This window comes from Bemisia tabaci, chromosome 5 (assembly GCF_918797505.1).
Source record: "Bemisia tabaci chromosome 5, PGI_BMITA_v3".
Taxonomy (NCBI): domain Eukaryota; kingdom Metazoa; phylum Arthropoda; class Insecta; order Hemiptera; family Aleyrodidae; genus Bemisia; species Bemisia tabaci.
This window is the reverse complement of record NC_092797.1, coordinates 55,157,034-55,174,229: the sequence shown is the minus strand read 5'-3', so window position 1 is coordinate 55,174,229 and position 17,196 is coordinate 55,157,034. Positions and strand designations below refer to the sequence as shown.

The following is a 17,196-nucleotide window of genomic DNA, read 5'->3' as shown; positions in this document are numbered from 1 at the left end:
TAAATAGGCCGTCGAGTATGTATGGGGGGAGAGGGAGGGGAGATGGGGGAGAGATAGAGAATGGTATATAAAAGGCTTAGAGAATTAAACGGAGGAAGGAGGAAGTGTTCCATGAAATATGCACCAATTAAATAAAATCTAGGCTACGGAAATGATTAAAGTGGCTTAGATCACTGTTGCCGAGCGTGGGAGGATATTTCGAATCGATCCGCTAGAGCGCGGTAAACGGCAACGGAATTCACGCCATTCTTGGCTCCTCCGCTTAAATAGAGCGAAGGAGTCTTTGCTCCGAGTTTGCCACTTTTATTCTAAAACGTTCCGTTGCTGACGAGCGTTTGTCAAAGTCAATTTTATTCCAGTGAGAAATAATTTAATCCACCGTAAATGATGTGCCCTTTGATGCTAAGTGCATCGATGACTTGCAGTAGGTATAAACGGAAGTAGAGTACTCAAATCGTCGCTCCTCTGACGTAAGGGCGTAACTCGATTTCTACATGAGCCTCGGAAAGCATGGAAACATACGTGAAACAAGGCTCAAGCGAAAATCAATTTGATTATTTTTAAATCACGTAAGCGCCAAAATTCCGAATGCGAAAAAACCAGGAAACCCGTTTTGTTTGCTGTATTGACAATCTTCAAATTCCAAAAAAAGTATGTTTTTTTTAGAAGGCTATTTTGAAATCAAACATGATTGATTATACCAAAGAAAATAAAGAAAAATCAGCCTCTCTACCACCAAAATAGAGATTCGTGCTATCGTGATTTTGAAAATAATCGGTACAACGGAGAAAAACATTTCATAGCTTCATCTGAAAGCGCCTAATGAGCTGAGTTCGCAGTATTTTTCACAATATTTTTTTCGCATAGGAAATTTGAGAAAAATCGATTTGAAAGTGAGAAAATGCGCCGCCTAGTGACGTCATCTGGCGGCATTTTCCATTTAAACACATGCATTTTAGCAGATGCGGTTATTTTGTCATATGTCCTCCAATGATTGTCCTATTTGGAAATCAAGGATATCCTCGTACTCAGCTTTCCTAATAGTACCATGTTAATGATGAAATTCACAAAATTTTACAACATTTAAGACACCTGTAAATTCTCATTGAGATACGCCCTTACGTCAAAAGGGGCAACGAGATGGGGACAGTACGGACGAACACGTCAAAAAAGTGGAGCTATTAAAGGTCAAATGGGTAGCCGGCCGTCTAACATAAAAAACACTATAAAAATGACGCTGCCTATCTTCAGATTCCAATATCAAATAAGATACCCAAGAGTGTTCATAAATGACCCTCCGACTGCAAAATTGAGTAAATTTATGCAAAACCTAAGTCAAATACGTGCTTTACGAACGACGACGAGTCGTAACAATAAATTGTCATGATACATTACTCTCGATAATTTGAGTTTATAGGTTGGCTGCCCCTTTGCGCGCTAAAAGCTCCGTGATCTGAGCTTTGTAATTACCGCTGCGTCCGTACTATCCCCATGAAGACATTCTACACGAAAGGACGCATGGGGCTTAATTGGAGCACGAGAGGTCTAAACGTGCTCTGACCTACCTCAAACGGATGTGAATGGACCGCAAAAGGGACAAATTTAAGCTTTCAGATATGGTTCCTCTGCAAAGAGCCTCGCCAAGTTTAGCCCCTTTTTTTGTATACCCGAGTTGATCAACCGGACAGTGCTCAAATGAAAGCCTATGGTAAGGCAAACTTCCATGCAAAGTATCAACTTGAAAGGACACCTCGTTTAGGCTGTACAGCGTTGCCAATTTTCCATTTTTATGAGGTAATATCGAGGATCATTATGGTTCAACAAACTAGTGCACCCGAGTTGGTCAACAGGACAAGGCTTATGGTAAGGCAAACTTCCATGCAAAGTTTCAACTTGAAGTGAAACATCGTTTAGGCTGTACAGCGTTGCCAATTTTCCATTTTTATGCGCTATACTCAAGGAATACTGGATGATCATGGTTCAACAGACTAGTATGCCCGAGTTGGTCAACGAGACAAGGCTCAAACGAAAGCTTATGGTAAGGCAAACTACCAGGAAAAGTTTCAACTTGAAGTGAAACCTCGTTTAGGCTGTACAACGTTGCCAATTTTCCATTTTTATGTGTTAAAATCAAGGAATTCGGGACTAAGAGTCCAGTGCATCATAATTAAACAGACTAGTGCATCGGTCCACGAGCTGAATACTACCCTGAGATCGAATAGAAGCGCAAATAAAGGCCATCGTGAACTTTTCGAAGCAGTGTTGTCAATTTATTAATAATTTTTTTAACATAAAATTACGGTATTTTCGAGATTTTTGGCGGAAAACGTACCTTCATGGGCTATAACTTTGATGAGTATGGGCTAAACATTACGATTCGATAGTAAATGAACGCAACAGACGGAGAAACAAACGCAAACGAGACGCAACATTGCGTTCGGAATTCAATTTTCTCCGTCTGTTGCGTTCATTTACTATGGAGTCGTAATTTTTAGCCCATACTCATCAAAGTTATGGCCCATGAAGGAACGTTTTCCGCCAAAAATCTCGAAAATACCGTAATTTTATGTTAAAAAATTAATAATAAATTGGCAACATTGCTTCGAAAAGTTCACGATGGCCTCTAGTTGCGCTTCTATTCGATCTAAGGGTAGTATTAAGCTCGTGGACCAATGCACTAGACTGTTTAATTATGATGCATTGGACTATTAGTCCCACGAATTCCTTCATTTTAACACATAAAAATGGAAAATTGGCAACGTTGTACAGCCTAAACGAGGTTTCACTTCAAGTTGAAACTTTTCCTGGTAGTTTGCCTTACCATAGGCTTTCATTTGAGCACTGTCCGGTTGATCAACTCGGGTATACAAAAAGGGGCTAAAAAACACCACATTTTGGCGAGGCTCTTTCACGTAGAACGATTTGTGCGACAAAAATCACGGATAATAACTTCCAACTAAGATATCAAGGTTTTTATTTAGCATCGGTTACGAAAAATTTGAATTTCCCGCTGACGTGAGAAACTCGAGTTCGAGAATCAAATCGCGCACTACATCGACCTTAGCAGGCTTTTCGATAATCAGTGTTCCTTCCCCATCCTGACGGCGGCGCACGGTGGATCGAGTCAATGGGAGGGGTCGGTCATCGCGCATCGCGCGTCTTATTTTCTCTGATTACAGAGATTTTCCGCCCTTAGAATAAAGCAAATTACTCTCATCATTATGTATTTTTCGTCGTAGATTCCATTTTTTATCATATTTCAGCCGAATAACAAGTTTTAATACGACGTTGACACACTTTTTCATAACTATTGAAAATAGGATCCTTGATAGTTTATTTTTCACGTTACTTTCGGCGAATGGGACCGTAAGCATCTTACATAAAGAAAAATTTTGCAGAACTTGTCTCAAAAACATTACTGGAGGAGTGAGGAAGGGCGGCTTCACAGGCCCCTCACCACGGAGGTTGCCATATTTCTTTCGATTTCTGCTAACATCGTTTTTTGTTCATGTTAATTGGTTTCTCGCAATTGCGTACTGACACATATACGGATCATTCTGATGATGCTCATTTTTCTTCTCTTTTCTTCCAGCCAGTCAATAGACGTTTTCATTTTCATGAACCCTCTACTCTTTCAGTTATTCAACAAATATGCATAATTCAAATAATAGATCAATATATTAAAGAAATAAAAAAAGAGATGTATATACTGAAGCTTATTTTTATCGAGTCATCCTAAAAGATTATTATGGGTACTTACCACAAGATGTAAAAAATTGAATGTGCAGTAAAAAAAAAAAAAAAAAAAAAAAAAAAAAAAAAAAAAAAAAAAAAAAAAAAAAAAAAAAAATTATATCATCTTCCATTATTTCGTTGTGTTACTCGAAGTTTGGAGTGAAGTTTGAAACATTTTTATTGAAAAAATATTAAAATACTTAGGAGGAAATTTATTTTTCATGCAAGTTCTGATCCCTTGAACTCCTTGAAGAACCTCTGAGAAGGACCAATGTCTTTTGAAGAAATTTCTTGTATTTATTCTTTTTCAACCCACAACCGATTTTTATTTGTATGGAGCTCATGGAAGAGTTCTAGGTATGTTGAAGACATTTTGGAAAAAACGGGACTTGTGAAATATACAGTGCGCAAAACATACACCTTAAACTTTATCGCACTGTATAACACTGATCAAGTTAGCTTCATAGACTAACAGGAGGTTAATGTCTCGTCCAAAAATATCAACAAATCAGCCAAAATCAGTAATCAGTAGAAAAATTACCGAGATTGAAGGATATCGTGTGATGCACGATTTTATTGATGACATTAGAGCAAGATCGGTTCCCAGCAGGCGCGACTTCCTATCATTCAAATGGACCGTTTTCGCAGATTAGCGGATATTAGCGGCTAATTATTACATAATATCATTCCTGATAGTGTACTAGAAGCAACCCAACAAAGGATTTTGCGGACACTTGTGGACATTTTTTTATCGAGCTATCTAAACATTTTTTTGGGCGTTTTTTTAAAGCGCAAGTTTTGGAGGTGGTTTTGGTCCTCCTAAAAATATGCCAATGCACATTAATGATATACCAAAATGCTCCTTAAAAGGAGGAGAATAAGCATGTTTAATTGAAATTTTGATTCATCCGCCACAGAACTCATGCAAAAGCGAAATAAAACCTTGAGAATCAGATGGCAAATTTGATACCACCTGCAATGCCAGCTTTAGGCAACCCGCATGTCAAAGCGGAAGGATTCAAAGACCCTTAAACTATGGATACATTCATTTTGGAAGCTTAACTACTAGAAAACCAAGAAAAAATATTTAATATCCGACTTTTTTTTTGGCCCATGACCGACCTCTACCATTGACTCGATCCACCGTGCGGCGTGGCGCGCTTTGCAATTTACCGATTGACCTGCCTTCTAAACCCATGGAAAAGGATTGATGAACGGGGTGTTCCCACCGAACACCTTATAATCGATTCTTTACCGTAGTTTCAAATAGAGAAATATCGAAAATCGACCATTCGCGCCTCACCACTGCATTCTGTGTTGGTTGAAGTATTTGCAATGTAGCTGAGCCGGAGGGGCGATAATGAGGTTGGCGTATGTTTATGTTTGCGAAGACTGTCACGGTAACATTTCGTGGACGATTTATATCAAGTGGATTTTTGTTTTTTCTTTGAGCGGGAACTTTGATTTTCCACATCGAAAAACGTTAATTTCTTTGAGAGGAATTGCTTTAAGTGATTTTCGTAGTCTAAAATGTGCTCTACTTGAAAGTTTGATAAAAAAAACCTACATCACAGTGCTTAAATTTGCACCTCATCAGGTGGTCTATTCGCAGAACAGTGGTGCGAGATCCTCTTGAGAGGGTTTTACTGAATCAATAGCTGGAAAGAGTCAGAAATTATACAATAATTCCTCTTTTTCAACACTGAAAAATATGGAGTTGACTTTGAAGCTACGACAAAATCTCTCTTGAATCAAGCAGAAAAAATGTTCATAAAAAATTTAGAAAAGGGCAGACATCTCCTTGATTCCAGGAATTCTCTATTGATTCGAGAGGAAATCTTGGCGACCAATTCAAGTCAAGTTTTTTTACAAAGAAGTAGATTTCAGATATTTTAAACGTTTTGAAGGTGTTTTCCTTGAAAATTAATCGAGAAAAGATATTTTGCGGTACTTTACACCTTGCACATAATGTCTACAATGTGCAACCCCTCTTTTCCATGCAGTTTTACATGACTTATCACAATCTTGCATAGACCCGACGCCTGCCAGAGATTTCAAGTGTCCAGGAAAGCAAATTTTCAAGATGAGACACCCGCCTGGAGTTTAAATAAGGGCTAGAAGAAGGGCAACCACAAACAAGCAGAAACTTCAAGAAGGAAAAGGAGCGAAGCAAACTACCTAAAGGAATAGAGGAAGAGATATGGATAAAATGCAGGGATGGGAGAATTACAATCAAGAAGAGAACGTCCTGAACCTATTAAAGTTCGCTCCCCAACCACAATCCCGAATAATGCTACCACATTGGACGAAAGCCTGTCACGAACTGTAGTGCACCATTAATAACATCGAGAGTGAGAAAACAATCAGTAGCGAGGCGTGAATGATCGATTATCGATATTTCCTCATTTGAAGCTATGGTAAAGAATCGATTATTAAGGTGTTCGTTGCGAACACCCTGTATATCGATCCTTTTCCATTGGTTTAAATGGCAGACCGATCGATGTATCGCAAAGTACACCACGCCACTGAAAACAATTAACAGCAGTTCACGCATGCTTACGAATTCCAACTCCAAACAGGAGAGGGAGGGGGAGGGGATCATCTTACGAGAAACCTACAGCTCACAAGTGGTAAGTAGGGACCTCTTAAGATCCGTGTACATGAATTTGCCTACATAATTCGACGTAGGCAAAAGTAGCTTTCACGAGCAGTGGTATTTAAATTCAATGAGGATGGATTGCTATGACCTATCGAAACAGAGCGTTATTTTTCAGTTATACAGAAATCATTTCCGCTTTTTCCATGCGAATAACTGCATTTTCAGATGATATATGTTGTCCATTATGACTTCATAAATTCCAAGAATTACGTGAAATTCAAGTTTACGTCTTTACGTCGATGAAGCGGCGACTAGTTCGGTTAGTAGTAGGCAAGTGTCCCACAAATAATTCTGTCCGGAGTCAATTACTCCGTTGACTTTTCATTTCGATTGAGAGGAAAATTGAAATTTTGAGACCTGACTTGGCATAAGCGCAGGTCGCTTATTTCCACTCAAAGTAATATGTAAGACGAAAACTCTCTTTTCCTACCGAGTCGAAACGGTTTGCAACGATTGTCGGACTCAAATGTTGCGAGAGGGAAGCAAAGAAAATGAGGAAAAGTTACGAAAATGGGATGAGAGGCAATGTCTTTTAAAGATCCTGTACTGCTATCTCACCTATAGAATTTTAGATACTCTCGAGGGTCAACTATCAGTTTCGCTGAATGGTTACTGATGACGAAAGAATTGAACAATTGGACCGCGTAAGGCAGAGAGGAACCAAGCAACATCAGCTATTGTCAAAGGGCAATTTAATACTTAACATGAAAACGGTTGTGCGTACTTTCGTGCAAATACCAGTGAATTTTTTGCATAGTACGAAGCAAATTGCTTAACATTTTCGAAGGAATCAAACGCTCTCTTGTAAACAAATTATATTGCCCGGTTAAATTTGACAATAGTTGATTTGGCCTGGTTGCAGACTTAAACCGTAGATATTTTGTTTTGAGGCAAGAATTGTAGTTCCAAATTGCGAAATGTGGTCCAAAATATGCCATGTCCTTTGGAACACTTCTCATGATTTTCTCACGGACGGACGATGTTTTCTGCCTTTTTGCTACCTTTCTGCTAAACGTGGTGCAATTGATCTAGCGATCCTATCCGCTTGTATTTTTTGTCTATCTTTTTGTCTGTCAATTTACATAATCAGCCCACTGATGATATGAGCGAATGGATGCTAGAAGGAAGTATATGTTGAAAGCAAACCCTGTTCACATAGTTCCTTTCAGTATGAATACGTGAATATGATCAGGTTTCAGAGCACGTATTGTTCATTAGAGAAGCGTCAGTTGCCTCACACCCGAGCCGAGCGCCGAAAAGTGTCTCGACTCAGTTTCCACCTTTCATTTTCCGTCATTTCACGAGTCACGAGGTCACCAGGATCCGCCATCTAGATTCACGCCGAATTAGAGCAGCTCAGCGGACTTCGATCGATACAACCATGCCATAAATTTTCGCTATGCTCAATCATTTTTTGCAAAAAGAAAAAAACCTATCTACGTACTCTCGTATTCTATATTTAAGAAAACACCCGTAAATCCCCTTGGAATAAATGCATGCAAAATACTTTGTCGAAGAAAATTTGGAAATATTTGGATGTTCAAACGCTACTTTTCCTTAGCACGCTGTGGATAAATTTACTCCTTCAGCACCATCCTAGGACTGGGCTTCTCATCTCTTAAGCAAAATTGGACTTCATTTGCAATTGCGAATTAAAATTTCTGGCTCATTATAGAAACAACTTATATGCCATTAGTTTCCGTATGCAGATAGGTGTTTTCACAGATAAGCCTGATATTATAGTTCCTAATTATAAAGTGCCGTGAAATTTACCGGACGTTTCCTGAACAGGCCCCTTAACTTTCCAGCGATAACTATTTTAACTTGCCCGTCATAAAATTGCCTATCGTGTGATTTTGAAGGAGATTTACATAGACTTAATGGAGGTAGTCGGTTAAAATTTGGACAGAAAGAGAGTGCTTGTATTTTATGAAGAAAAAACCCCGTGAAGAAAGTCCGTGCAATATTGTCCAAAAATAATGGTTCGACGATAATGTGTGTAATCAGCAGCATGTGTAGTGCATTGTATTAGCGACGTAACTTCGGAAACATAATATCCTACATGCAAGAACAACGTCAGATATATTTCTGGCGTTGATGTTGGATAAAGTTGCCTGGGCATTCTGTTACAGCAACGCTGCCCGTACACTGCCGCGGTTAACATTTCTCATATAGTCCTTGAGTTCTTGAAAATTTAAAATGTGATTTCGACATCCTGCCAAAATAGGTAATTTTTGGCCCCTGTTTTGATACGCGGCTGACATTTAAAAAAAAAAAAAATAAATTAAATAAAGAGAAATTGTTCTGACAAAACTATAAAAACGACTTGATTTAAACGTACAGTTAAACGATAACAGGCATGTGATTAGGTTATCGATTTTGTATCGAATGCGAAGTTTTTTCCAAATTAGATTTTGCTTTCATTTCTCTAGATTTTGCCGATTTTTTCGTTCATAGAATGATTCTTCAGGCTCATATGCAACGGCTACTTCCCTTTGTGGCTAAAAATTTGCAATCGCGTACCGGTTTGATCACGCGTCAGAAATTTCACCGAAAAAAGTGAAGTTGATTCGACATTCTGGATGTAAAAAAAGAGCGCGAGAACATATGAAAGACTGAATTACCTGTCACAGCAGTTAGTTTTACATCATGGCATTGCTAAAGTAACTGCTGTAGCGGGAGCATTTTAGAAGTTCTCGCACAATTTATTTACACCCAGAATTTTAAATCAACCTCACTTTTTTCTCGGTGTTTGACGAATCACCTTGATGTCACTCTAGCTTTATGGGCCCCATGTAGACTCCAGCACAGAATCTCACCGTAAAAATTTTAACCGCGCGAAAAGAAACGTCCCCACTTAGATGCCTGTTGGTGGCAACACAGGTCTGCTGGGTGGGTGGCGGCGCGTATTTCTAGAACTCCTCGTGTAAAGAAAAGTAAAATAACGCAGACGCTCGGCGTTATTGAAAAATGACAAATCGAAGGCGCCCAAGAAGGCAGAACAATATTTCATTCAAGTCGATGGAACGGCTGCAGCAAGGCAGCGACGAACGTCTGCTCAACACACAATCTTATTATTTCGAGCTTTGACTGAACCGTGAGCGCCATCTCGCGGAGAGCTTTGGAACTCGCGAGGCGACGTCCTGTACCGCGACGCTCTCTGGCGTTCGAAACGTTCACCGGCGATGAGCAGACCTCCCCGAGACTCGTTAACTTATTTTATGTGTTTACTAAACACATAATCCACTGACTGTCTAATATCAACGTGTGGGTCTTTTTCAACTCGTGGTGAGCTTCGATGGTTTTGTTTTATGATTGATGAGACCGCACGTCGCTTAACCCATGTTCTGCACAACTTCACGTACACATCAACATTTGCTGTACACCTCGCTCTTTTCCCCCGGATTTCGTTCCGTTTTCGAAGCGATAATTACAGTCGTCCAGCGGCGAAGCCGGACCCTGTACGACACTTCTGGTGCGGTGGCGTGTTGTGCTTTGCGATCTATCGATATTTTCCTATTTGAGGCTGAGGTAAAAAATCGATTATTAAGGTGTTCGCTGCGAACACCCTGTTTATCGATACTTTTCCATAGTTTTAAAAGACCGATCAATTGATAAATCGCAAAGGACGCCACGCCACTGTTCTGGTGACAGACGAAATGCCCTCTATTAGAGGCTTCACATTATATAGGCGCCAAAAAAAAAGTGAAGTTGAAGTAACATCCGGGATGTAAAAAAAGTGTGCAAGAACTTATAAAATGCTGAATTATACCCGCTACGGCAGTTACTTTAGCAATGCCAAGATGTAAAGCTAACTACTGCGGCGAGTAATTTAGCATTTCATAAGTTTTCGCAAAGTTTTTTAACATCCCGAATGTTACATTAACTTCAATTTTTTTTCTCGATGGAGGACAGAAATAGGAAGAAACACTGCCATGCTAAGGAAACAATAATATGCAAGATAAGGAAGTAATAATGAACAAACGTATTATGCACATTCGCACGTTTCGAAAGATCACCACTAAAAATATAAATTTTTAAGAAAAATCACGTATATTCCTACATGAAATTTTCGAATTCCATTGTGAGGAAAGATCTCTGAAAAATTGGACAGAAAATGTTCTCAAGGTTTCCTGAAAATTCGTGTCTTTTTAACGGAAATTTGGTATCGTGCGGAGGTGCATAGTTGCATACGGCTCTCTTCCTAAGCACGGCAGGACACCCCTATGCAGTGCCGGGTTTTTGCCTTCAGATAAATGTGTGTTGTTGTATGGATAGATAACTATTCGCACTTCCAGGAGCGTTTGTTGCCTATGCGGTGAAATTGAAGGCGAACCAACGAACTCTACCAATAGGTTGACGCATTTTTAACTGCCTTTATCGCAGCTGTTGGAGCAAGAAATGCGTGCTCTTTTTTGAAAGGAGAAGTATTTAAGCTCCGCCGTATGTTTGTTGCAAACTCAGCAAAATGGAAGTCGCAGTTCAAGTGTTGACGATATTCGTTAATAAGTTGACTTATTGTCTATGGCTCTGTCGAAATTTATGGAGCGAATTTGTGTTTGTCTTTCCGGATAGACTCTTTCTTCCTATCTTTTTCGCTCTTTTCATTCTTATTCTCCTTTCTCTCCAATGTTTTTCTTCTTCTCTTTATTCTCTTCATTTTATCCCTATTATTTTAGCGCCCCTTTTGTGATGGCACCTGGTACAGCAGCTCACGATTAAAAGTTTATTTTTTACAAAAGAAAATTCTGAAACTGTAACAAAACATCTCGGGAGTCCTTACAGTCGGGGTGCCAAAGTTGCAGCAGGATCTACGGAAGAACACGGTGGTAAGAGGAGGAAAGAGAAAAGAAAAAAAAGGGGTAAAAAAGGAGAAGTTAACTTTTTCGGGGGTGAAAGGGGCCATAAATGATACTACTTCAAATGGGCCCGTTACAAACTTCAGCGAGAGCAAAAAAAAAAAAAGCTTTAGTTTCATGGCAAATGGCTCAAATATCGCGATGAGCGCATCGGGAATTCCTAACTTCACAATCTGCGTAAGAAACTTACGTTTTTTTAGCTTACAGCTTCAAAAACGACACTACGGCACATGTAAACATTGCGTGAGAGCAGCTAGAAGTCGTTCTATCTAACCCTTGCGCACTAGGATGCGCAACATGGCCCAATATTCAACATGGTTGACGCTTCCGCGCGTAAATCAAGGAAGGACCATGGGCTCTATCAACGCAAGGAAAATATGAATATGAACACGCCGGTTGAGAAAATCCCGTCTTGTTAAGTGTTTTTCGGTGGATTGGGGTCAACCATGTTGAATATTGTGTAGCATCCTAGTGCGCCAGGGTTTGATAGAATGACCTCCTCTCACGAAATGTTCACCTGTGCTGCAGTATCGTGTTTGAAGTGGGAAGCTTAAGAAACGCATATGTTTTACGCAGATTGTGAAGTTAGGAGTGTAGTTCAGACCTTTCCGACATGCTCGTCGTGATTTTTGAGAAATTTTCTATGAGAAACGATTCTTCTTTTTGCCCTTGCTGAAGTTTGCAACAGGCCAAATGAGCGGATGTTTTCAATTCGCCTTCAGCTACTTTTGCAGCAATTGTTGTTAGGAATATGTTGTGCGTGCTGGTTTCTGTTCATTACATACATGACACTTTGAAGGCGATTTATGTTCGCAAGTACCGCACCCTGTTGGAGAATACCAGAGGTACAGATTGAATGGTTCGTTCAATTCCTACTTACTTTGTTCTCCGACAGATTGTGCTACTTGCGCACATAAAACGCCTTCAGAGAGTCAAGTATGTAATGCGCTGAAATTAGTACGCACAACATATTCGTAACAACCATTGCTGCAAACGAAATTGAAGGCGAATTAAAAACAACAGAATGATTCACGTTGAGAAACATTTTAGAGCATATTTCTTCGGTAGATTCTGAAGTTAGTGTAAAAAGAGTAGGAGGCCCACTTGAGGGGGCAAATCCCCTTGCCCGTTCTTCAACTACGACAATGACCAAATGGCTTTCGTGGAACTACACGGAAAGAATGCATTGCTGATTTAACGATTAAATTGTTGAAAAATAAGTCGGACATGTTTCAAATGTACATTTTACAATAGTGGAAAGCTAATTTAACCATGAGGGTGAGGGTGGTTAAATTATTGGCATGTTTAATTGTAGAATCTACATTGAAACATGTCGGCCACTTTTTTAGACTGCAAAATTGTTAAATCCGCAATTTAATTTTTTTCCGTGTATCCATGGATCCGCTTTGGTCTCCACGCGCTCCAAGGGTGTACTCTAGGGACTTGACCTGAGGGGTGGGTTGACGTTTCCACACAAAATATCCGAGCTTGACGTTTCCACCTAAAAACCTGGATTGACATTTCCGAACAAAATCAGTCAGCAAAATTTTATTTTTGGCAGGATTTGGCAACACCGCGCAGATAATTGATCATGTTTCTCTTAATCCACACGCAAAGAAAAAAAATTAGAAGAATTAGAGAGAAACCCCCACCTGCGCCATTCTGGGCATCCGAGGTAGACACAAACACGGTGCATCTCAGGCCAAGACACCTTCTACAGGTGACGTTGTCAGATGTAACTTGTGCGGGTAATATTTTGTGCGGAAACGTCAATCGCGATCTTTGTGTGGAAATTTCAAAATCCCAGATTTTGTGCGGTGGATGCATAGTTCCACCTGATGAGGCTTACCTGTTGTGCGGAGAGGTCAACGGAGACCTCCGGCTTGACGGCGGCCGCCTCGGCGAAGAGGTCCTCGGCCTCGGTGTCGTCCTCCGTGTCGGCCTTGGCGCCCATCGAGGACTCGGTCGAGGTCTCGGGGCTGGCGCTGGGGGCCCACCCCCCTCGGGGGCCGCGGGCGGGCGTCGGGGTGGGGGTGGGGCAGGCGCCCGTGGGCGTGGGACAGGCGTCCGGCGACAGACTCGCCGTCGAGTCCGTCCCGTAGGCGGGCTCCTCCTCCTCCTCGCCTGGGGCGGGGGCGCGCACTTCACCGGTCACTTCCCCCGCATCGCCGGCGCCGGACATGAACCCCCGCTATCACTTCAACCGAACCATCCACCTCCCGGACTCAGCCATATTTGAGGAGCAACTTATCCCGAGCTAGCTCCGACCACTTCATAGCTTCTTCAAATCTGATTTGCGAATAAGTGTTTTTCCTGTTTATCCTTCGGTTTCACCCAAGACGATATAGTTTACAGACCCCGCACTATGTAGCAACGTAAACGAATGTAGTGGTTCTGTTGAGCACGTGAGATACAGCCGACTAAGTAACCATAAGCTAGTCACACGATCAAATCAAGCCGTCAAATCTTCAAGGTCAGACACTTTTCCTTTAAGGTGATTCGATGGACGCCATATTTTGTGTCAAAACGACATGCGATATATCGTCACCTTCCAGGCAAAGTATCACAAGCGCCATGCGACGTTTAAAAATTTCCGCCGCCATTTTATTTCTTTACTGAGAAATTGTTGGTTGAATCTGTTTGGAAATTTCACTAAATTTTATCGGCAGCACAAAGAAAATTCAGTGAAATTTTCGGACAGCTTCGTAGAACAATTTCTCTGTAAAAAAATAAAATGGCGGCGGAAATTTTTAAAAATCGCATGGCGCTTGTGATACTTTGCCTGGAAAGTGACGATATCGCATCGGTTGGCTCCATTTTTTCAGCTACTCGTCATTTTTCTCGAATTTTGAGATCGTAATTATGTTGCCAGGAGACTAACGAATTCACTCACCAATTTTGACAAACGAATCCAACATATTATAGACGTGGTTTCTTCAGAGGGAAAATATCGCATTCGAGTGCAGTTTCGATATCAATATCGAATGCGATGTTTTTCCTCTAAAAAAACCACGCCTTTATTAAGTTGAATTCGTTTGTCTAAATTGGTGAGTGAATTCTTTCGTCTCTTGAAAACAGAATTGCGATCTCAAAATTCGAGAAAAATGACAAGTCGCTGAGCAAATGGAACTAATCGATGCGATATATCGCATGTCGTTCTGACACATAATATAGCGTCCATCGTATCACCTTAAATATTAGCGGCCTATTGGTATCTGATGGAATCATTATTAACTAAGTAAGCTATTCAGAGCTCATAAATCCTATAAAATACTTACGGGCCGCTGGTATTTGAAGAAAAAGTGTCTGATCTTGGAGATCTGATGGCTCATTCACTTAGTATACTGTATCTCTTGCATGTCCGCTTATTAGATGAGGCACGAGTTAGGTTGGGAAAAGACGCAATTTTTCGCATAATAGTCTGTGTCACACTATCAAAGCTAGCCATCAAAATATCGAGGTCGGGTGTTGTGATTGGCTTATTCGACGACTTGGACTAATCACAACACTTAACCTTGACATTTTGATGGAGTATTTTGATAGTGTGACACAGGCTATTGATGATTGATGAGCACTTTTTTTAACATATTGTTTGCGTACTGATGACTAATGAGTGTCGAGACGAGCACTTTGCCAATCAAGTTTCGGCAAATTAGGTTCGGTTTGTGTTTGCGGTGATAGTTTTACGTCTAAAGATCCTAAGTAGTGATACAGTTTTAAGGAAATGGGTAAATAATCTGCTGAAACGGATTCCGAGATCGCATCTTCACTTTGAGAGCTAGGAGCATCCATTGATGCAACCTTTATTTTATGAACAAAAGCAGAAAAGAAGGGTGCGAGGTGGCTGCATGTGTCCCAATGGAATATAAGCTGGTAAACCAACACAAAGAAATAGGAAGAAAATACTATCCAGTGGCGGAGCAAGTTACTTTCCAAAGATTAAAAATCATTCAGATTAAAATACTGAAAGTTTGCGGGAACCGAGCGTGTAACTTGCATTCCAAATACACGAGGAAAATGAAATTGTGGGGATTCGGTATCCGGACTTCTCAAGTTTCAATTAAAGTCTTACCTCGCGGTTTGTGCCAGGTTTATCTGAGCGGTCCCAGGAAAGATCAGTAATTATGAATTCAGCTCACGAAACTAAATACTACTTGTGAGGTTACGCCAAGTTAAACAGTTGTACAAAATGTCAGGAACACCGCCGTGGTGTGCTCTACCGGAAAACTTCTCACTTTGAGTTCGTCAATACTCACTTGGACTATTTATGCTAAAAGGAACTATGTTCCACGTCAGAACCCTATGCACATAGTTCCTTTTAGCATACATACGTCCTTTTACAACTCATCAGCAGTGACTACTTGGACCGCGTCTAGCAGAAAGGAATCAAGTCACATCAGCATTTAACTGGGCAAATTAATTTTTTCCAAGGGAGCCTTTGTATAGATACTTTTGTAAATTTTAAGGAATTTACTTCGTACCACGCAAACAATTCACTGAAATTTGCAAAAAATCCGCACACCCGTTTTGATGTAAAAAATTAAAGTGCCAAAAAAATTTGGCTATAGCTGAAGTGGCTTGGTTCCTTTCTGTTTAACGCGGTCCACTTAGCTTTGCAGCTTTTAGGCAACGGTCCTTTATTTGAAAACACAATGCGCAATTGTGCACTCAAGTTCATACCTAAATCGAACAAGCAACGAGGGCTTCTTGCACGACAGCCTAGTATTGATCTCCAAAATACGATGTAAAAAAGGCTTGTATAAAACTTTTTACGTCAGAAACCACGATCCGCTGAGAGCTTATCTTTTACCTACTACCAGAACTTTCCGCTTGTCTTTTACTCCATATAATCGGAGAGCTTATAATTGTTTTTCGAAAAGGTGCATGCCGAGTCGAATTTTGATTCGAAATTGGGTTTTTGACGGAAAAGTAATCCTTTTCCGCTTCCTGCGGACTGGATTATTGAAATTGATAAGCAAAACTCTAGACGAAGAAGACAGTGGCGAGGCGCGAGTGATCGATTATCGATAATTCCCCATTTGAAGCTGCGCTGAAGAATCGATTATCAAGGTGTTCGTTGCGAACACCCTGTCTATCGATTTTTTCCATGGGTTCAAATGGCAGATCAATCGCATACATCGCAAAGCACGCCACGCCACTGAAAGAAACTTAGGGAAAAGAATATAAACGAGTTGTTATATACGTAATTGTATGTTAGAAAAAAGTTTTGCCATAAAGTGAAAAAAAAAAAAAAAAAAAAAGAAAAAAACGAAAAAAACATACTGAAGAATGAAGAAAAAGGAATCACGCCCACTCGGCAGATTGAACACGATTTGTTCTGTTTGATTATCCATATTCTAGTGTTGGTATGTCTATCATTTACCATTCTTGTCCATTGCAACCACCCGCTTTTACCAATAGGCTCGCTCCATTTTACATTTGTTTGTTTTGTCTATCGCTGTGTCTATCAATTTCAATAATGAGCTCACTGTGCAGTATTCTTGTCTCCTGCATTTTTTTTAGAATAGGACCTTCTCGAAAAAATCACTTCGATTCAAACATCAATAAATCCGGTTTGATTTGAGATTTCAAGGTATTTTCTTGTCCCAACACGTTTGTTGAACACTCTCCTATGCTCCGATACCGATAACTCAAGTTCCAGTTATTTTGGACTGGGTCACTTTCTCGGTGGATAGTCACATTCATGAGCCTGATTTTTCATCGCGATGATTGAGACGGCTCTCGAGAGCTCGCACCGGGAAAAGGGTGCAGTGTTGATGGCATGAGGCACTCGGTAATCTAGCGATTGCATGACTAGCAATTAAGGGCCCCGCCATAATTCTTGAATGGGCCGTCGAAGAGTAGACATTGCACGAACTTAGACCTGGAATTACCTAAGTAAGTCGGAAGGTTTGCGCTGAGCCCGCCATTGCCAAACCGGTG

General features: G+C 40.5%; 1 protein-coding gene across 13 annotated transcripts in view; it reads right to left on the bottom strand.

Annotated features, from left to right (window-relative positions):
* sei (potassium voltage-gated channel seizure) overlaps positions 1-17,196 on the bottom strand; it is a 380,532-nt gene that overhangs the window by 171,717 nt on the left and 191,619 nt on the right. The window contains exon 2 of one of the 13 annotated variants that reach the window (XM_072300964.1): positions 13,103-13,688. The exons of 10 other annotated variants lie outside the window; for them this stretch is intronic. In XM_072300964.1, coding sequence (XP_072157065.1) covers positions 13,103-13,435 — 333 coding nt within the window. In that variant the 5' untranslated portion in view covers positions 13,436-13,688. The remainder of the gene's footprint in view (positions 1-13,102; positions 13,689-17,196) is intronic. 2 more of the 13 variants (XM_072300963.1, XM_019055556.2) reach the window with 2 other exon arrangements.